This window comes from Accipiter gentilis, chromosome 18, assembly GCF_929443795.1.
Source record: "Accipiter gentilis chromosome 18, bAccGen1.1, whole genome shotgun sequence".
Lineage (NCBI taxonomy): Eukaryota > Metazoa > Chordata > Aves > Accipitriformes > Accipitridae > Astur > Astur gentilis.
Window position 1 is genome coordinate 29,225,021 of NC_064897.1, and position 21,166 is coordinate 29,246,186.

Below are 21,166 nucleotides of genomic sequence, written 5' to 3' on the forward strand. Positions count from 1 at the left end.
ACTGCTCACTATGGCTATATTCATAGCACCTCTCCCATGTACATTTACTGCCAGAGGGAAGGCCTGTCTTTAAGATGAACTCCTCGCTACGCAATTTTTTTTCCACTGGGGGAAAAATAAATATATGTTAAAGGAAAATGGCACTTAACTGTGGACTGTAAAACCTGTTTCCCCTTGTGCCAAGGAATGCTGTTGCCCTCCTGAACATGATGTAACTATAGGAGAGCCGTTTCCTACTCTGCATCAGTCTCTGACAGGAAACCAGTTCTATTTCTTAGTGTAGTTGTTCCTGTTTTGAGGTAATGAGCCTGTAGTCCTACATGAACCAAGTGGCTATGGCTAGCAACACTGAATAAACATGAAACAGAGAGCCTGTGACCTACTTCCCCTTTATTTCAATTAATTCAGCTCAATCACTCCCCAAGAACAAAGCCAATTCCTGTATACAGACATGAGGTGCACTTATCCTTTCTTGTTAGCACTGCAAGTATTGTGTTTGAGTATCTTGCTGCTGTACTCAGAGAAAGTTTCTGGAAGTGGCCAGAATCAGCCATTTGGTCCTGCAGGAACCAGAGTGGGCAGATGACCAGGAACCCTCCAGCATCTGCATAGGATTTTTTTTTTTTTTTGCCTAATCTAAAACGTGGTATTTCCCCAGTCAGAGGCTTAATCTTGTGTCGGTCTCCCTGGGCTGCACTCTTAACAGGCAGTCTTCACAAATGCTGCAGCCCTGTCTGGGCAGTTGGGGTAGGCCATGTCTTGCCTAAAACTCCTCCATAGGATGTGTACTGTACAAAGATGAAGCAGTTGAGGGTTTTAGAGTCTGTCTGGCCATTCACTTCCAGTTTATTAGTGCAGGCCTCTCCTCAGGATGGAGCTGTGGATGTAGCTGCCCTTGGGAGAAGGAGAAATATTTCCCTGGGAAACCCTGAGACTTCAGCCTGCTGGAGGAGGGCCTGAGTCCCCTTTCAGCAGGAATTTCCTCCTAGAGCAAGAACAGGATGCAGCTTGCAGCTCGGAGTCACCTGGGACCATATCCCAACTCAAAAAATGACCTCAACTGAGCATCAGCATCTTCCCGACACCACTCGTGTACAACACACCAGCCCTGCAGTTTTTGGTGCTGTACCACAGCAAAGTTGCTGGGGTTGTGCATGGCCAATGAAGGTTTTTGCTCTGCTCTGTAAACTGATACCAGAGGGGTTTTAACACAATACTAGCATGCATGGTAGGCTGTAGTAGTGCTGGCCTCCAGGATCCTGGCAGCAGGATTGGGCCTGCAAGCAAAGCCTCTCTGCACTGGACCATCATGTCTCCAGGAGCTCTTCGTCCTGGGGAGGGTACATGGGAAGGGTGCAGCCCTACTGACATCCCCTTATTCTAAGCCAAGCTGATTATAGCAAAGGAAAGAAGGTGACCAGGTCTGACCCTTGAGACTAACACCATCATGCATGGGGGGAATCACTACCCTAAGAAGATACTAAAGCATCCGAAGCCCTTCTACAGGTATAATTCAAACATCCCCTGCAGTGGTCAGTGGTAACCAGCTCAAAGCAGCAAAGTGCTCAGGTGTCAGAGCTGACAAAAACTCCAACAGTGGCTGGACTCTGCTTGTATGGCATCTTCTACAGGAGGATCTCAAAGGGGTTTGCAATCACCGAGGAATTATGCTCTGTGCACCCTTAGGAGGTGGGTAACAAGAATTTCTGCTTTATGCAGACTGAGTAAACATCAAGCTGGCACCAGAGGAATGGTCACTCCCCAGCACTGCTGGCCACACCAGCAAAAGGCACTTGTGCAGTGAAGAGACACGTGTCCCAGGGTCTCGCAGCTCACCCTGGCACTGACCCACACTCCCATGTGCTGAGCCTCATCACAGGAGGACTGGGCGGAAACCCTCGCTGGGGGCTTGCTGTCTGACAAGGTGCCAGGGCTGCGCCGGGAGCACCATGGGATAGAGATACCACATCACCACCCCTGAGGGGTTAATAATGACTGAGAAGCTGTCTCCCGTCTTTAAGCCGCTGATGATCTTCCCGCTGTACACATCTTGTGCCTGCAAGAGAGAGATGGTGGCTACCAGGATTTCCACAGACCTTTCATCTTGAGGTTGAGCCATGGTCACTGACATGGCATGGCAGGACAGGGCACAGCAGCAGGCAACAGGAAGGCAGCCCAATGGGTGGCTGCCCCTTCGTCCTGGAGGCAAGGAGTGGGAGTCCTTGCCCCCCCCAAAATGCACAGGGTGTCAACAGGGGAAGCTGGTAAGAGGAGGATCCAGGTGCCATGGGGCTGCCCTGCCATGCAGTGTGCCAGTGGTGCTCACCTCATACATGGTGTCCTCAGGGAAGTGGAGCTTGGCCAGGCTGGTGGTGTAGCGGAAGGGCATATCTGTCCTCCGGCTGAAGAAGACGAGGGCGCTGGCAGCCTGGGACAGCGGGCGCAGGAACACCTCAATGTGGGTTTTCTCCTAGTGATGGGAATGGGTGGGTGAGGCAGAGCAGCCCGGACCAGCGCTGGCCCATAACTTGTGACCTTGCCCTGTGGGGCTGCTATGCCAGCAGGTCCCCAGCTCCCACAACTGTCCTGCTCATGTTTTCCTGCATGGCCTCCCTTTCCCTCCTTATTGTGACCCCCTGTGCTGCTCCTGTCTGCTCTCCCAAACACATCCACCTTCCCCCTAACCTTGACAATCCTGCGCCCCTGGATTCCCAGGGGGTCCTGGTTGATCTGGATCATCAGGCGGTTCTGCAGGATCTCCTTGGCGCTTGGGGAGATGGTGCGGAGATCCGTGGACATGAGGAGCGGAGCTGCCATCACTGTCCACAAGGCCATTTGAGAGCGGGACTGCTCATAGCTAAGGCCAAAGTTTCCAATGATGAGCTGGAGGGGAGAGAGGGAAAAGACAAGAGAGGCAGAAAAGGCTTAGAAACTGGTCTGCTCGCCACACCTGGTGACGCTGCAGCTTGCTGGGGAGAAGCATGCATGGAAAACCTCACACATGATTTGCCTCTGCTCGAGCAGCCTACCACTGCCAGGACATCCCACCCTTGCTAGGTGCTGAGCCATCAGCACACATTCAAACGTACTCACTAACACCCTTCACTTCACCACTTCCCCCCCTCAGGCTGTGCAGGGAAGGACAGGGACACCTGGACAACAGGACAGGCATACTCAAGCAGTGAAGGGTTGCTTGCAACCACAGGCTTTGCCCTCCGCTAAGCTGTGGGAACATGAGTTTTGCCTCTCTGCAGCAAAAGGGGTCCTGCTCCTGGCGCTCTTCCTTTGCCCTGCCCCTAGAAAGGGATCCCCGGAGAATCCCCATCCCCAGCCAGGGTCAGTGCACCCACCACCCAGCCACACCATGTCTGGGTCATTCCAGTGGCCAGGACCAGCTGCTGGCTGCAGCACATCCTGGTTTGCAGAGAACCAGTCAAGGATGGAAAGCATGCTGTCCCAGGAGTCCTGGATGTCATCGTAGTTACGCCACAGGTTGCAGACCTCTGCCAGGATGGTGTAGTTCACCTGGAGAGGAGCAGAGGGTCAGGCAAGAGGGAGAAAGGATGGGGTCTGCAAGCTGGGGAGAAGCAGCAGCCAGACCTGTTGAGAGCTACAGCATCCAGAAGATGTTTGGTGTTTGCAAAGCACAGGGATGCATAGAAGGGCAATATCGTGTAATGAAGGAGGACAGAGTCAGGTCCCACTATGACTGGGCATATCCCAGTATTATAGATGTCTGGCAAAACAACCACAGAGGCTAGGGGGAAATATGATCAGCTGCAAGAATGAGGGCAGCTCAGGATTGACTCAGAAGGTGAAAGATGAAACAAATACATGCAATCAATCCTCAAGAAACATTACTAGGAGGAACATCCCATTTCAAGCACTTAAACCAGACAGGACCTGTCTCAGAAGAACAGACTATCAGGATCAACCCCACACCAGCTGAGTGGGGTTGGAGAGGGCCTGCCCCAGGTTCTTCTTCCGTCAAGCTCCCATCATGCAGCCATGCTGGGAACCCCAAGTGTTCCCAGATGCCTGGCAGGGAGGCCTCATCCCCTGCAGGGACCTGCAGCCCCATCCTACCAGGGGTGGAGCAGTAAGTGGGGTGTAGCACCCTGTTCCTGCAGCTCCAACAAGAGTTTCCCCAGGGCATAGGGAACACGGGAAACAGCCACTGGATGGGACAACCCTCACCTTTGGGGGGAGCCCCCCCTGATATGCTGGCCAGCTGCAGGAGTAGACGATGGGGCGGCCTGTGGCATTCAAGGCCCTCGCCATTTCTGGGTAGCCTTAGGGAGAGAAGATGACAACTGGTGAAGAGGGCAGCTGGCAGCAGCCTGTGTCCCAGCCCACCCGGCCAGGGGCACTCCAGGCCAGCCTGGCCTCCTGCCTTACTCCAGCTCTAGGGCACCCCAACTCCCGCCTTGTTGCCCAAGAGCTGCAACAGGAGATGCAAGGGAAGAACCAGCTGGCCAAGCATTTCCGTGGACAGCCAGCTGCCCCAACTGAAGCAGCGAGGGAGAAATGCCAGCCGGCCAGAGAGCCTTTACCCTCCGCCTGCTCCTCTCCTGATGAGTAGCACCCATCCAGCTTCAGCATGTCCACGCCCCACTCCGCAAATCTCTGGGCGTCCTGCTTCACATGGTCCAGCGTGGTGCCCGGGTAGCCCCCGCAGGTGAGGGTGCCCAGGTCGCCGTAAATGCCCAGCTTCAGGCCTCGGGCATGGACCTGCAAGGAGAGGAGAGCTGCAAGGAGGGGACGAGGTGGTCTAAGGTGCCTCCCAGAGACCAGACTCCTCCAGCCCTTCCCAGCTCTCCCGCCATGGTGGCACGGGTACACAGAGACCCCCGTTGTCCCCAGCAGGCACTCACATAGTCAGCCAGAGCCTTAATCCCGCTGGGAAACCTCTCGGGGTCTGGAACCAGCCGTCCCATCGCGTCCCGCTGCTTGGCAGACCAGCAGTCATCAATGTTGATGTACTCGTAGCCCAGCTCCCTCCAGCCATCCTCTACCAGGCGGTCTGCCATCTCGAAGAAGAGTGTCTCACTGCACGTCAGGGGGACAGGGACATGGCAGGCTGAGACCCTGCGACCTCCGTGCCCCACCACTTGAGGTAGCCAAGGGGACTTCAGGTCTAACTGGGGGCTCTGGAGGGTCGGTCACCACAGGGCTGGCCTGTGCCATACAGGGGGGTCTCCAGGGCTCCCGTTTAAACCCCATCTGTGTCCCGTTCATTGATCTCACCAAGGGGAAGCATTTCCCTGACACCCCACAAATCCCAGCCACATCCTTCAGCACCAGGGGCTCTCCGGCCCCAGCACCTGAGCCCCCCACCTCCCACGGACCGTGCTCCCCGAGGTCCCGCTGCCGCAGGACTCGCCCCAGGGACACGGACGGTGCCAGAGCCGTCCCGGGCCTGACGTCCGACCCCACCATCCACCCTCTCCTGCCCCGGCATCACCCCCTCTGCCCACCCGGGGTGGACCCCGGACCCCAGCCCGGCGTTTCCCAGCTGGTTCCCTCGGGCTGGGGAACACACAGGACAAGCCCTCCTCGCAGGGAGGGGGGGAGGCCGAGCCCCGGGTGGGGTGGGACAGACGCCGCGCCGAGCCCCCCCTTGGCAGGGACCCCCCCGGGGGTGGGTGGGGGGTCCCTCCCGCTCCCCGCCCCGCTGACCTGATGCAGTTGCGGGGGTCCGCCCGGCAGTCCACGTTGCAGCGGAACCTCTCCCAAGCCAGCCAGCCCATGGGGGGGGTGAGCGCCAGCCCGTTCTCCAGGGCCGCGGAGGGCAGAGCCAGGGCCAGGGCCAGGGCCAGGGCCAGCCCGCTCAGCGCCGCCGTCCCCATCGCAGCCGCCGAGGCACCGAGCGCCTCCCGTCTGCCCCCGCCAGGCCCGGCCCGGCCCGGCCCGGCCCCGCTCACACGGAGTCGCCCGCATCACCTGACCGCCCGCCCCCGCCTCCCGCCCGGCCCGGCGCCGCAGCCGGCCGCGCTGCGCCCCGCTGGTACCCGCGCAGCCCCTTGCCGCTGCACCCCACTGGTACCGCCCCCCCATCGGTATTGCACCCATTGCCGTTGCACCCCACCGCTGCCGCGCCCCATTACCGGCGCCCCAGCACCCCACGGCTGCTGCACCCCAATAGCTACACCGGGAGGGGGAGGAGGGGGCTGGATTTAGCCCCCCCCCCCCGAGGGGGGACCCCAGGGGTACGCGAAGGGGTGCGGGAGAGCGGCTCGAGGCGGGCTGCGGGGCCCCCCCCCCCCGCCCGCCGCCGGTGGGGCGGCGCTGCCGGGCCCGGCGGCCGCAGGAGCCCTCCCCCGCCGGGCCGCGGCAGGCCCCCGACTGCCCCGCACCGCCCCGTCGCGCCGCCGAGCAGGAAGGGCCCGAGGTGAGCCGGGGCCTGGCCGGCGCCCGCCGTCCCGCCGCCGGGACGAGGCGCCGGGCGAGGGGCGGGGGGCGGCGGGGCCGGGGCGGCGGCGGCGGGAGCGGGCGGCGGCCGCGGGGGGGGGCGGGCGGCGGGGCCGCGGGCAAAGACACAGAGACACGCACACAAAGACACTCGGCCCAGCTGCGCGCACACAGACAGACACACGGACACAGGCGCGCGGCCACCCGCTCCGGGCCCGGGACCACCCCCCCCCAGATCTCCCCCCCAGGGCTGGTGGCCGCTCCGGGCCCGGGACCACCCCCGCCCCGAGATGTCCCCCCCAGGGCTGGCGGCCACCCCAGCTCTCAGCCGCAGTACGCGGGGCTGGAGACCCCTCAGGGTGCGGCGCCGAGGGCGAAACACCCCCCGGGACCAGCGCTTCCTTACGTCCCATGGGATCTTTCTCCATTTTCCAGCTGGCGTCCGGGCCCCCTCGTCCTCGGCCCTGCCCTGCTGGGGAGAAGGGCTCCGGGAGGGGTACTGGTGGTTCCTCGGCAGCCGGGAGCTTCCTCCGCCCGGATCTGGCTGGAGAGCAGCGGGCTGTGGTTTGTTTTCTGCGTGTTTCTGTATGCGAGGTCTTAGCAGCTGGACATCCATTTGCAGTTGTAGAATCGCAGACGCCGCGCTCGCTGCGTCCTTCTGCGGGACCGGCCGGCTTGCCGAGTCGCCTGCCACAGGGCCTCCGTAGATGGGCCTTCTACAAAAGCTCTTTTTGGTTTTTTTTTAATAAAACCGAACCAAACCCACGGGAGCCAAAAAACAAACCCACAGGAGCACTGGCCTGAGCCAGGAAGGGGCTCAGGCTTCAAAGCCAGTGCAAGTGCCACCAGTTCTGCCACCTCGGTTTCCAGAGCCACCTGCCCGTGGTGCCTGGCCCTGGCTGCTCCTGTGCGCCGAGGGCCCCGGCTTTCTGGGGTGGGAGCGATGCAGCTCTTTGGTCTTTCAGTCCCAAGCTGTCCTGGTTTGTGACTCCCTCTCTGCCACCCTTCTTCTGACCAGGGATGGGGCTCAGCACGGTGAAGCTTCGGAGGCCCTCGGCAAGGGAGCAGCCTGCCCAAGGAGGACGGCAAGCAGTTGCAGTCTGACCCGCACAGCCGGTACGGCACCTCGCACCTCACTGCTGGTTAACCTGCCAGGTCTGGGGGTGTTGCTGCCAGGAGGGCTGGGTGGTCCTGCGTGAAGACAGGGAGCGGGGAGAGGGTGCTCAAACAGAGGTCCCAGAGCCCTTGGGTCTGAAAACACCCTCCTTTTCCTGCCCTATAACAAAGAGCGAAATGAATGCCTCGCAGGCGCAAAGGCAAATTTCTTTGATGCGCCCCATAAAAATACAGCAAAGTAGGTCACTCGTGGAATAAGACACGAAGCAGCAGTGTTGTCATCCCCAGAGAAGGCAGGTGTTTCGGTGGTGGGGCTCTGGTGATGACCTCCTCTCTGCAGCAGCAAGGAACCAGCCTACCATTTGCAGGGGTTCTTGCTGGGTCAGATGCTGTCCTGCAGCACTGGCTCCTGGAGTCACAGCTGCTTTTCGCCACAGCGGGCTTGGGGCAGGATCAGGCCTCTCCTGGTGGGGCAGGTGAGATGTTCCTCACCCCGAGACAACTTCCCCCTCTTTTCCTCTGCTCCTAAGCAGGGCGATGAAGCTGAACGAGCGGAGTGTGGCCCACTACGCCACCTGCGACTCGCCTGCTGACCACGCTGGCTTCCTCCGCAAGCGGGTGGAGCGGCACCACCACCATGCCCACCACCACCACGCCACCTCCTACCAGCGCCGCTGGTTCGTCCTCAAGGGCAACCTCCTCTTCTACTTCGAGGAGCGGGAGAGCCGGGAGCCCGTGGGGCTGGTGGTGCTGGAGGGCTGCACCGTGGAGCTGTGCGAGGCCGCCGAGGAGTTCGCCTTCGCCATCCGTTTCGATGACGCCGGTGCCAGGGCTTACGTGCTGGTGGCTGATGGGCAGGCTGCCATGGAGGCCTGGGTGAAGGCACTCTCACGGGCCAGCTTCGACTACATGCGACTGGTGGTGAGGGAGCTGGAGAAGCAGCTGGAGGAGGCCTGCAAGAGCTTGGCCGCTTGCCGCAAGTCTCCACGGAGGTCCTCCTCCTCCGGCAGGAAGAGGCACCTCTCCAACCCTGCTTTGCTGCCTCTCCAGGAGAAGCCTGCTGTCCTGGAGAATGGTTACTCCACGTGGGGTAGTGGTGGTGGTGTCCCCGCAGGGTCTGCCTGCCCCGACCATGATGGGGGGCACATGAAGCCCCCGCCGCTGCCTCCACGCCGGCGCTCGGCCACCGGCAGCGCCGTGGGTTCCCCAGCGCCCGGTGTCTCACCAGCCATGCCGGAGAGCCCGGTATCACCGGAGACAGCCTGCTTCTCCAAGCTGCACAGCTGGTACGGGCAGGAGATCATGGCCCTGAGACGGGAGTGGCAGGAGAGGCAGAAGAGGGGACACCCATGACCGGGGCCACGGGGCGCAAGCCACTGGCCAGCCGATGCCCAGCAGCCTGTCTCCCACGTGGGAAGAGCGAAGCAAGCGACACTGCTTGCCCCCTGCCCTGGTCGCTGACTGTGTGGTGCGTGTGTGCTTCATGGGGCGTATGGGAGGGACCCGGGTCTTCCCCAAACCTCACGTTTCATTTCCATGATGCTTTATACAGCTGGAGAGCGTGTAGTACCAGGGGAGCTGCCTTTGAACTCTTCTCTGCTGGTGATACGAGGCGTGGAGGGGGCCCAAATCAGCATGTATGCAACGAACCTCATCCAGTGGCTTGGGCCCGTCCTGGTGTGGTGGACACTGGGTGCTTCATCGCCTGCCTCTCCTTCACGACTTTTTTTTGGTTTTGTTTCTCAGTGTGGAAGTTTGCACAGGTCAGCGTTTGTTATTGTCTGTGGTCTTGCACCAAAGCCCTTCTGCGTTTGCTCTTTCACTGCAGATAAGGCTGGACTCTTAGGAAATGCCTCCGATGGGCCACTGGCCCTGGCAGGTGCCTCCAGCCTTGTGCCTCTCATGCCACAGGACAGACAAGAGCCGCCATGGCTGTGGCTGGCCCAGCAGCCAAGGCAGCAAGGACCGGGCTCTGATGTTGTCGATTTTTTTTACTTTCATCTGCACTAGCCCTCCTCCCTGCTAAATCCCTCAGGATGTGGATTTCACAGGCTTGCATCCATCTCTTGGGGCGCCTGAGCTCAGCAGCAAGGCTGAAATGGAGACACCGAGCATGGTCTGAAGCAACAGCGAGGAGCAGGAGCTCCGCGGGGCTGATCTGGACTCTGTTGAGTGGCAGCCAAGCCTGTTAATATCTCCAGCTCAAGCCTTCCGTGTTCCAAAACAGGGACGGTAAAGCCTCTTTGCCTGGCCAGGGGTGAATTTCTCAGCCTCTGCGCAGACCATATCTCCTGCAAAGTGCCATATAGGGCTCAGCCAGCTCGTTGGGCAGCTTGCCCAAGACAGCGTCCAGAGCTGCACTCTTGCAGGGCCTCTCTCACCATTGTGGCTCTGCCCAGCTCCTGGCAGAGGCGTGCAGTCAGAGAAGAGGCTGTGGAGGAGTGGGGAGGAGGAGAGGGCTGGTCCCAGGAAGAGAAGTGAAGGTGTGGGAGTGAGTTACAGGTAGCACTGACTGCTTGTCAGCAGCGTCTGGGCTTGCCTCTCTAGCATCAAAACCGTATCGCTGCCTTCTGCCAAAGCCAGCGCCTGACCTACTGGCGCTTCCCTCTGGTTTCACGTCAGCATCACTTGGCTGATCTCCGTAGCATGTCCCATCCTCCCAGCAGGCAAGGAGGGCTGCGGGGAGGCACGCCTGTCGCCTCGCTACAGAAACGGACTTGTCCTTCAGTAGGTCAGGAACCTTGCCCACGAGGCAGCTGGTACAAGTAGGTGGGTGCTGAGTCCAGGGACTGGAACGCCCTGGAGATGGGATTTATAAATCTCCCTTATCCTCTTGGCAAGGGCTGTTTTTCAGAGCAGAAAAAATGGGTGAAGCAGTCTTTTGCTTCCTGTCTAACAGTGTTATTAAACCTGTTTTTATTGCCCTGTTTTATTAAGGAGCCTTGCTAGGAAAGCAAGAGGTCATTCCAGGTAGTGACTGGTAGGAACCTATTTGCTTTTCTGGAGTTAAACACACTCAGCTTAATACTTTGCAATAGCCAGTAGAGATTGCCAATGCAGAAATCAAATTATTTCCATTAACTCTTGGTGCCTTTGAAAATATAGCTCTGGTAGTTTTGGATGATGAGCTTCCAGCCTTCTGCCTAATTATGGCTCGATGGTATATGACAGGAAATCAGATCTTACAAATATGACTTTGGGCAGTGGAAGTGTAACCTTCACATACGAGTGATGCAATCCAGTTCTCTCCAGTTCATGCCTGTATTTCTTCACAGCAAGGATCTTTGAGTTTGGAAGGATTATTTTTGTTCTCCTTTTTAAGTGAAAACAGTTTGGAAAAACCAGGAGCATGTGGCCAGAGGCCAGTGCCCAGGCTCTGTCAGCAGCCCAGTTGGCTGGACTTACGGGCCAGCTCTGGCTCCCTACCTGCTGCTTAAATTGTTCAGGGCTGCAGCATTCCCGGCTGGGAACCTGTCCCCTTCCCCATGCCGGGGCAGCAGCTTCAGGGCATGGCAGCACCTGGTGCCTCCTCACTCTGAGTGTGGGTATTTGGGGGCCAGGGTCAGATTTGGCAAGCATTTTTCTGTGGGTTTGTGTTTGGTCTTTTTTTAAATGTAATACAGAGAGAAGAATATTCCTGATCACTGACTTCTATAAGGCAGTTTGACGGTAAAGATTTAACTTCCAAGATAAATCAAAATGTAATGGCAGTTCCTACATAATACCCAAGAATCGGGAGTGACTTGAAAGGGAAAATAAATTATCAAAGCCAGTTCTGTCAGTACTGAAATAGTATTATTCATTTAAGGGCAGTTTCACTTTTAAGAAGCTTAGTTTGTTTTAATAAGCCAGGATTGTGCTAGTAACACTACTAAAGAGCTTATATTTAATGCTTTAATCTGTCCCATTCAAATGCCACAATTTCCACGCTACCTGCCTTTGCGTTAGCACATATCCCAACTAAATCCCAAATCCTGCAAATGAGGAGCTGCTTTCTGTCTCATCGCATTTGGTGTAATTTTGTGTTTTATTCTGCAGCACCGAGAAGAAAATGGCTGAATCCTGAGCAGTATTTGTGCTCGGCCCAGCTGTCCATGCCTGGGCCTATGCTAGGTCTCCAAAGCACTGCGTGACTTTGGATGCGCTTGGTCAGGGCTTCCTCGCCAGCTCACTCACATAGACGGGATGGCCCTTTTGTGAGTAAAAAGAACCGTAATTGGAGCCATGCCCAAGTTTGTGTGGGAGTACAGATTTTTAATGACCACCGCTGCTTGCTTCATTAGGCAGGAAGCACCTGGTTGCTCCCCCACCTCCTCTCAGATGGAGGCTATTGAACCAGCTCGGCTGAGCATCGGTTTTGCTGGCAGCGCCTTTGAAGCAGCCCCCAGGCAGAAGGTCGGGATTTCAGTTTCCTGAGATGATTGCACATGCAGCTGGCTAATGGAGCGTCCTCTCTGTTGTCTGCAGGCAGAGATCATTACAGGAGAAGCGGAGAGTTTTCACCGCACATTGTCCTCAACAGCAAAATAAGGCTGATGATTGCCACATACTGTTTTTCTCCGGTTGTTCAGGTTTGGACTGTTACACCTCCTGCCTTTGCTTTCCCTCACTATTTTTTAAAAACAGAAAATGTCTGGGCAGCACAAAACAGGTTCCCTAGCAAAGGGGGAGCTGAACACTAAAGCTGAATGGCTACTTTTCTTAAAGTACTTAAGTCAAATCCTTTTCTAAGAACTTTCTTTACTATAATAAAGCAAAAGCAATGAGAGAGAAATGCTTGAATCTGAATGTTTGAATTTAAAAAGAGATTGAAGCCTGAAAGAGGGAGGGAGATTCTGACACGGACCCGTTGTAAGCTGTACCAAGGGCTCCCAATCCTGTTAAAATGGTTGATGAAATCCTTCCATTTTTCTGAGGCCAAGTTTTCAGATTCTGGCCTGTAATGTATTGTCATGCACATTGGAATGCACATTTATCTTTTTATGAAACAACTGTGGTGATGCTTTCCACTGAATGCAGGTCCTGGTGATAGGAGTAACCTAAAGATTTTACCCGTGGCCACCGCTAGCCATTTGGTGGAGATTCATGACCAAGGTTGGACATTTGCCGTTACAACAGCTGCCGCATTAGGTTTGGGGGTGGGTGACCACCAGTCCTACCCCTCTCAACTGCCTTTGCACAGAAATTTAATAACCCCACTGAAACGCACAGGGCATGCACGGAGTCCCCGCATCGGGGGCACCTCTCGCCAGCACCAAGCGCGTTCTGCAACCAGCGCGGTGACCAGGCGGCACCTGCTGCAGAAGCGCTCCCGCCGCCTGAGCAGCTTCTGTTTCGGGCAGACGGACTGTTCTCCTTCCAAGAGGTGGTTTCACACGCGCCTTTGTTTTACGCGCGGGACTTGCATTAGGGCCTTTCAAGACACCGTAAACGTTTGTATTTCAGGCCGCGAGGGCCAGTGAACGGGTTTCCTTTGTAGCCCGTGGGCTGCCAAGGCCGTCGCGCACCCCCCGCGCACCCCGGCCGTTCCCGCCCTGCCCCTTCGTAGGGTCACCCGGCCCGGCCCTCCTGCCGAGCCTCTGCGCCCCTTCGGCGGGGAAGGGCTGCCCGGTTCCCGTTCCCGTTCCCGCTCCCATTCCCTTCCCCTCCGGGCGCCGGAGGCGCGGCCGGGCCCGGCGGCCCCGCCTCGCGCACGCGCACTGGCGGCCTCGCCCCTCCCGCTCAAGCCTCGCGAGAGCCGGAGGCCCCGGCGCCGCGGGGGACGCCTCGGTTCGGCCGTGACGGGAGCCCGGCGAGGGGCGGGAGGATGGCGGCAGCGGCGAGCGGGCGGCTCCTGGCGGCAGCCGCGGCTTACTCGGGGCGAGCGGGCTGGGGTGGGCCGCGCCGCGGCCCGGCCGTGCCGCTTGCGCCCTCCCGGAGCGCCACCGTCACCCGCAGCGGCGCCATTTTGCCCAAGCCGGTTAAGGTGAGCGAGGGGGCGAGCCGGCGGGGGCGGCAGCCAATCGCGGCGTGACGGATGGCAGCGGTGGCCAATCGGTGTGGGCGCAGCTGCTGCGGGCGGGGCGGCGGGAGCGAGTGACAGGTTCTAGGCTAATGAGCGGGGCGGCTGTGGGCGGGGCGGGGGTGCGGCAGCGCCCGCTCGCGGGAGGGCGACGGGCCCCGGGCGGCCCGTTTCCCGCCGAGCCGGCGGCGGTCGCTGCGCCGTGAGGAGGAGACCAGCGCCCGGCTGTACGCAGCCGTTTCTCACCGGCAACCGCTCTCCCTGCCTAAGCCACCGGTGTTCCCTGCCCCGAACCCTCCGCGGGTTCCTCCTCTCCCGGTGCCGGGGAGTTTCTGTACAACAGTGCGATTGCGGTGGCCGGGGGTTTGGCAGGAGGGAGGGCAAACCGTGCTTCCCGCTGCCGCTGCGCACCTGTGGAGGCCGGGAGGGAGTACGTGGGTTCAGCCAAGTGCAGCTTGCTGGTAAAGATCAGTCTATTCCTCGCAGACGCCCTTCGGCCTCCTCAGAGTATTCAGCGTTGTGATCCCCTTCCTGTACGTTGGGACTCAGATCAGTAAGAACTTCGCAGCCCTACTTGAAGAACATGACATCTTTGTCCCAGAGGATGACGACGACGATGATTAAAGGGTATGTCATTAACGTCGCCAGCAATCTTAATTATTTGTGCTTCCTGTTTGGCTTGGGGTAGGGAGGAGAATCTCAGACTAGGAAATACAGACAGCAATAGCTTGAAAGGTGTGTTTGCAGTTAAACATGCAGATACGGTATTGCTTCTGGCTATGAACTTTTCTGCTTTTTTTAATACCAAAGTAGGCCAGACTGGTGTATGAATGTGAAATCTCCACAACACATGTTCGCTAAGAGATCAGAATAAACTGATGGTGTTCTAGATCTTGTCATTTGAATCAGAAATAAACTGTAGTCAGTGAGGGTCTATACTGCAGACAGAAAAGAGGGACTTCAGTGGTACTACATTATACATCCAAAGAAGGCCAACGAAGCCAGTGAAGGGTCTGGAGCACAAGTCTTATGAGGAGCAGCTGAGGGAACTGGGGCTGTTTAGCCTGGAGAAAAGGAGGCTGAGGGGAGACCTTACCGCTGTCTACAACTACCTGAAAGGAGGTTTTAGCGACGTGGGGGTCAGTCTCTTTTCTCAAGTAGCAAGCAATAGGACAAGAGGAAATGGCCTCAAGTTGTGCCAGGGGAGGTTTAGATTGCATATTAGGAAAAATTTCTTCACTAAAAGGGCTATCAAGCATTGGAACAGGCTGGCCAGGGAAGTGGTTGAGTCACCATCCCTGGAGGTCTTTAAAAGACATGTAGACGTGGTGCTTAGGGACACAGTTTTGTGGTGGACTTGGCAGTGTGGGGTTAACAGCGGGACTCAATGATCTTGAGCGTCTTTTCCAACCTAAATGATTCTATGATTCTATTCTACATGTTTACCTGTTTAAAAGTCTTCTGCTAACTCACAGAATGACTATTTTAAAAGAGTATGAAATTGGTATGAAATTCTGATACAGAGGTGGACAATTTAAGAGAATTTCAGAACCTGTCAGAACAAACAGTCTGGTGTTACAACACTGACTGCTGGAGTAGTTGGACCAGTCAGATTCACTGGGTAAAGGAAGAGCAGAAATAATTCACCTTTATGTGGAGTACACTACACTACACTTTCCACCATTTTATGTTATTCTGTTTGGCTTGTCCTTGTGTAAAGATTTGAGTTTGGGTGTATTTGATTCTTTATAGACTAAATAAGCTGGTTTAAAGATGTTGCTGTAAATAGTGTTGCTTTATAATTGGTTTGGTAGATGTATTCCATTTGATAAAGGGATTTTCCAGCATGCACTGGTTTTTAGCATGCAGCTAAAACCAAGGAATTAAAAGACTGTGAAGACTGCAATGGCCTGTTAGAAACTCCTTTTATATAAACCCCCATTGTGTGTGATTTGGGGGGAGGGTATGGACTGGAGCTCAGTACAGTGTATCTATCTGAAGAGTAACAGCTTATTATTCTATTTGCAGAACCGTAACGGAAGAACAGAAGGGAGAAAACCATTGACAAAGCAATGATTCCAACATGTCACCTGTGTTTTGCCCTTCCTGAATGGGACAGGGGGCTCTGTATCCCCTTTGCCAGTGAGTGTCCTGCGCATGTCTGTATGACAGAAATCTGTAGATCAGGGTTGAAGGAAGTGCTCAATAGGCTCTGCATCCTTGCACCCACACGCTCTCCTCATCAAAGACTGCTTGGGATTCCTTTTATTAGCAATACGGGAAACACTTAATTAAAAGATAAAGAGATTGAGATGTATGACTTTGGTCTCATCTTCTTATAGATGATGTGCCTATGTCCTAGCATTTCTGTCTTAACCTTTCTACCGCCGTACATCTGTTCCAGTAAGGAGGCGCTCTTTCTATTTAGTTCCTCCTACTAGTACTGAATTACAGAAAGGACTTATCTACAGTACATTTCAGAAATCCTAGAGGAAGCAGCAGCCCCATTAAAAGAATGGAGTGCATATTGACACTGGCACTGCAGTTCACATAACACTGATTTACAACCTAGTAGGTCTATCTCACAGAGACTATATCATTAATTTCATCTCATGGAGGATTAAATACAGTATTATCATCGCAGAGTTAAAAAGTTTTGAGTAGTTTTGCTAGAAAGTTAAGATCATGAGAGGCAAACTAACTTGCCGATGTGTTTTATAGCATTTAATCTCTGAACACTCCGGCTCCAAGTACCTACTATTTTCTAGGTGGTTCAGTAGTTTCTTCTGTGTAAACCCTAGTATATTTATTTTCTCAACTGTATATGAACTTCAACTCTTCTTTACATAGAAGTGTTTACTAGGTTTTCTCTACTGCTGGGGCATGCATAGAGTACCTTCAGTCACATCAAAGCAGCTGTTTTTTCAAATACCTTGACAGGTTAGTCAATATTATTTTTTTTTAAGCCAGCATTGCCCTGGTGTCTCATGGTTTCTGGTTACTAGAGCTGGCCTCTTCTCTTGACTGCCTACTTTCCCCTTCAGTAGTCACATAGCTTTTAAAGAGTTTTTTTTAATGTTGCACACATTAGCACAGTATATAGTTCAAACAGCCACATTTGCTCCCTTATTATTTGACACTGCTTTTGGTGTTTGCTCTGTAACTCTCCAGCATGGCTACTGAGAGCAAAGGGAGCCTGCAATCCAAGTAGCCCCAAAAGCTGTAGCTGAATGCAGCTGGCAGGTTCTTGAGTCACTCTGTATCTTGAGTTGCCCCCTTCTTCCCCAAAGCTGCCTGAGAAGGGGTTGCTCCAGCACATCTGCTCTTGGGAGCCGAACATGTCCCTGCTCATGTTTTCTATACTACCAAATTCCTTATCACTGCTTTATTCCACCATATCTCCTGGCCCTTCCTGACAGTGTCAACCCTGTCCTTAAAAACATCCCACCGCAAAAGCCCCTAGCTACACATACATACACATAACCTGAGGAGTGCTGCTTTACAATCCTCATATAGGGAAGAAAACCCCAGTATTTAGGCAAGGATAAAGAGAAGTTTGAGCATACTACAAAGATTCAATGCTGATCACATGTGGGGGAAAGATCCAGCACCAAGTTACCTGCTGAAAACCCACTCTGACTGGTGAAAGAACAAATTCTCCTGACCCTTCTCAAAAGGGAGCTAAGTATTCCTGATTCAGTTAAGGAGGTGATGGTAGGACACCATCTGCTAGGCATCAGAAGCTCTTACAGAGCCTCCCTATTCTAGACAACAGTACAAAAAATATTTTTCCAGGTAATTTCATTTTACAGCAGGGTAACGGACTCTCCTGGTCTTTTTACTGCACAGAGAGCTTTATTTGCCTATTGGATCTTACACCATTCTCTGTGAGGAAGTAAACAGAGACTAGTGTCCAAGTAAAAAACACAGGATCAACAATGTCACGGCATGAAATTGCAAAACACTGCATGAATACAGATGGGCCTCAAGCACAAGAATATTTCTGCAACTACACTGGCTTCTCTGAAGCCCCACTCTTTCTTCCACAGACCTAACACCTACACACAGGGCTGCAGGCTAAGCAGAAAGCGCCACAGCCACATTGCGTTGTGGTTATTCAGCTAACGCTCCAGGGCAAATGATGGGATAAACACCATCCACTGAAGACATACATTGGCAAAACTAGGAAATCACAGCTCTTCATATAGATCATAACGACTTGTGCACACTCTGGATTCAGAGTTAGTCATTATGCTCCTAATGTGCTATATGATCTTTCTGTACAGATTTTTTTTTCTACTATATAGAACTTTATTTGTAATATAAGGCAGAAAGACACAGAGTCAATCTCTCAAGGATCGTGGCCCGCATAGAATTTGGACAGAAAGTCTTTAGGTCGTGGGGTCTCCGTCTCATGGAAATACCTCATGATGTGTGTCCTCTGCTTCCATACCTGAATGGTTTCTTGAAGATCCATTTTTCCCTGCGCAGAGACAGAAGAATTTTAGACCAGTTCTCAGTTAGAGCCCGAATCTAACTATACAGCCCTATGAAAGTTATTTGAATGCACTTAGAAACACCCTTAAGACAGCTGCATCAACAATTCTGTATTTCTAAAGACTGCTTGCATGGCCTGAACTGTGACACAAACATATATACTGTTCCTGCCTTGTGACTTCGTTGCTGCATGTCCTATATTAACAAGTTGCTTGTCTCTGCAGCACAGCTTCCCAGCCCTGAGGAATAGGCAAGGGACCCTGCCCGTTCTTAGAACCTGCCTTGTTTCTCTCATGACTGGCACCCCCATAAAATTCTACATAACATTCCTAACTTCCATGTGCCTCTAATTTTTTTTTTTTTAACAGCGGCAAGTTAGCAGCAATTTTACTTAGTTTTACAGCTAAGTGCTTTGCACCAATATCACCACAACAAAGATATTAAACATAACTTCTTCATGATGCTCCAGACTATGAGTTATTGTACTGGTTTCGGAGTATGGCAGCACAGGGCAAAATGAGACTGCCTGGAATTGTGACCTACTGTGTTATCTAGGATTCTGTTTCCAGGTTATTTTCATCATGTAAGAGACAGACTAACTGTCTTGAAATGCAAGAAATACAACAGGTGAGCACACCAGGCCTTGGCTGGAAGCTTTCTAATGCACTAGAACTGCAGAGGTCAGTTATTGTTGCTCAGACCCATTCTGAAGCCTTGCCCCACTCCTGGTATGCTGATTACTGCTTTGAATCAGACAGGTCTCTCAGGCCTGAGGCATAACCAGGTGTGTTAGAGCTGGGGCGTTTTGCCACCCAAAGCCAGCCTCCCCCCAAGTACTGGCCCTCTAATGTATGTTTCGGGATTGGTGAAGAAAACCACATCCCAATCTAAGGGAGAACTGTAGGGAGTAGAAAGACAATTTTTAACAGTCAACTAGCTAGCAGCATCTTTTTCCCCTGTCTTTGATTGCCATTGTTTTCTAAAAAAAAGCAACAACAAACTTGGTATTTAAGCTACTGTTTTGCTTGCCATAGACTTCCTCTTTTAAACATGTGCAAACTGGAAAAGCCAGCACACCGAGTGACAGAAATCCATATTCTAGCAACTCTGACGTAGGTGAGTTAAGATCCTACTCCTCTGCACGCAGAAACAGCTTGATCCCTTATCAACAGGTTTGCTGGCAGGGATAAACCAACCTGGATTGCAAGAGACAACTCCTTCATAGCACAAGCCGAAATAAAAAACTGTCCCTCTCCTCCATCACACTCACCACCAATTACCCACTCTCACATTGTCTGCAGCTTCAACAAAATGCGAGTAACTATAAGGTCTGTACCTTAATAACCAGCATGTCTATCACCCTTGGATCTGTAACGTGGGCGTTCTTCATGAACATCTCCCGCACCTTGTTGCGCCCCTGTTTCACCGTGATGTCCAGCTGGTATAGGTGTACTACGAAAAACAGACACCCACAGAGGTCACCTTTACTGCTTTTCGTTTTTTTCCACGGACAACGTGCAGCTCAACGCCACAACACGCTGCACAGTCGTTTGTTCTTGCAGCCCCTGCCAGCTTCACTGTCGTGACTGAAAGCAAGTGAACCCCACAGCCGCGGTGCGGTTTTACGGGGCAGGCAATCCTGTCACACGCCCCCGTTCTGCGAAATTAAGGCTAGATTTCTCTTCTGCTTAGCTCGGAAAGCCAAGTGGCAGGAAAGGCCCGAGGAGGCCGGGGTTCCGCCTCCCGGGGGGGCGGCGGGCCTGTGCTGCACTGGGGAGCCGCCGCAGCCGCAGGACGGCCCCCAGCAACCGCGTCCACCGGCCCCGGGGCAGCGGCGGGGGGAGGCAGGACACACACAGACACATACCCCCCCCCCGGCCCCGGGGTGACCGGCACCCCCCGACGGGCCCTTTAAGAACCCAACGGCTGCGGGGTGGCCGTTAACGACCTTGAGCTCGCGCTCCCGCCTGCGCATGCGTGGCGGGCTCCGCGCCCCTCACCCGCGTTGGGCACCTCCCGGTACCAGGCCCGGTACAGCTCCCTCACGCGCCGCTTCGCCTCGCCCAGGTCCCGGCTGAAGATCGGCTTCACCGCGGCAGACACCGCTCCTTTGCCCGCTACCGCCATCTTGGTGCGGCCACCGCCTCCGCGCGCTGCGTCCCGCCGCCAGCGGGAAGGCGCACCGGCACGGCGACCCTTTATTGGTGGGCGGCGCTGCCACTCCAGCCTTCTTGAGCCTGGCAAACCGCGGCGGCCGACGGCCTCCCATCAGATTGGTCGGCAGAAACGCCAATCGCCGCCGGCTGCGAGGGGAGGAGCAGAGCGGGTGGGCAGGGCCATGGGGTGCCCCGCCTCCCGGGGCGACGGAGCTCTGCAGTTGCCCGGCGAGGCCGGGGCGGGCGGGGAAGGGAAGGGAAGGGAGAGCGGCGGAAAGGCGGGGCGGGGTGGGTTTAACCTCGCAAGGCTCACCGCGACGTGGCCGTGGAGGTGCCGCGATCTCACGGCAGCCTCCTCGCAGGCGGGGCGGGCGCAGCAGCCGCCGCCGCCGCCGCCGCTGCCGCTCCCCGCTGAGGCCCCGTCGTGCCGCCGCGCAGGCACCGGCGGGTGCGGGGCCCCGGGCGGCGGGTGCGGGGCGCTTCCCACGGCAGCCCCCCGCTCCTGCCCGTGCTGCGGCAGCGCCTGCCCCCCAGCCCGACACGGGCCGGTTGGCCGCTTTGTCTCAGAGGAGTTGCTGTCCCCTGCCCGAGCGCCGTCCCTAGGTCTGTGTTTTGCCGTGATCCGTTGGCTGCCTTTTGCCTCCAGATGCCTCCAGACCGGCACAGCAGCCGGTGCTCGCACACGCCGCTTGACTTTCAGCGCTTTCTCGCACGCTGAGAAGGCCGGTCCCTTCTCTGGCTATTCCTGCACTTCTTGTCCAAATATGTGGGTGTTGGAATGCCTTCTGTTTGAAGTTCAGTTCACTGAGACCTTCGCTGTAAAAACACTTAGGTCTGTGCTGGTAACTATAAACCCAAGCGTGTTCAGCTCAAGTGTTGCTGAACCAAACAGAAAAGGAACACGGAAAGGATCTTGAAAGAAACGGATGGGGTGCTGGCTGTGAGGAGAGAAATGTCAAGTGAGTAGCTGAGGCAGGCGTGTAGG

General features: G+C 55.2%; 4 protein-coding genes across 6 annotated transcripts in view; 2 read left to right on the forward strand and 2 right to left on the reverse strand.

Annotated features, from left to right (window-relative positions):
* Positions 1-371: 371 nt before the first annotated feature.
* Positions 372-5,904, reverse strand: NAGA (alpha-N-acetylgalactosaminidase). The gene is made up of 8 exons (XM_049822069.1): positions 5,680-5,904; positions 4,875-5,049; positions 4,554-4,731; positions 4,198-4,292; positions 3,364-3,525; positions 2,686-2,883; positions 2,327-2,470; positions 372-2,056 (listed from the first exon to the last, which is right to left on the reverse strand). The coding sequence occupies exons 1-8, from the start codon at positions 5,847-5,849 to the stop codon at positions 1,874-1,876; spliced, it is 1,305 nt and encodes a 434-aa protein (XP_049678026.1). The 5' UTR covers positions 5,850-5,904; the 3' UTR covers positions 372-1,873.
* A 111-nt stretch (positions 5,905-6,015) lies between these two features.
* The window catches only part of PHETA2 (PH domain containing endocytic trafficking adaptor 2), a 255,679-nt gene continuing 240,528 nt past the window's right edge, over positions 6,016-21,166 (forward strand). Inside the window, exons 1-3 of one of the 3 annotated variants that reach the window (XR_007508721.1) lie at positions 6,016-6,391; positions 7,430-7,527; positions 8,061-9,198. Coding sequence is in view for 2 of the 3 variants with exons in the window: in XM_049822081.1 (XP_049678038.1) it covers positions 8,065-8,880 (816 nt within the window). In the remaining variant the exon portion in view is untranslated. Of the gene's footprint in view, positions 6,392-7,429; positions 7,528-8,057; positions 11,300-21,166 lie in introns of those variants that run through there. The other 2 variants (XM_049822081.1, XM_049822080.1) reach the window with 2 other exon arrangements.
* SMDT1 (single-pass membrane protein with aspartate rich tail 1) lies at positions 13,239-15,848 on the forward strand. The gene is made up of 3 exons (XM_049822088.1): positions 13,239-13,492; positions 14,015-14,155; positions 15,557-15,848. The coding sequence occupies exons 1-2, from the start codon at positions 13,334-13,336 to the stop codon at positions 14,150-14,152; spliced, it is 297 nt and encodes a 98-aa protein (XP_049678045.1). The 5' UTR covers positions 13,239-13,333; the 3' UTR covers positions 14,153-14,155; positions 15,557-15,848.
* NDUFA6 (NADH:ubiquinone oxidoreductase subunit A6) lies at positions 17,267-20,221 on the reverse strand. The gene is made up of 3 exons (XM_049822087.1): positions 20,026-20,221; positions 19,362-19,477; positions 17,267-18,011 (listed from the first exon to the last, which is right to left on the reverse strand). Exons 1-3 carry the CDS (start codon positions 20,150-20,152, stop codon positions 17,880-17,882), a joined length of 375 nt encoding a protein of 124 aa, XP_049678044.1. The 5' UTR covers positions 20,153-20,221; the 3' UTR covers positions 17,267-17,879.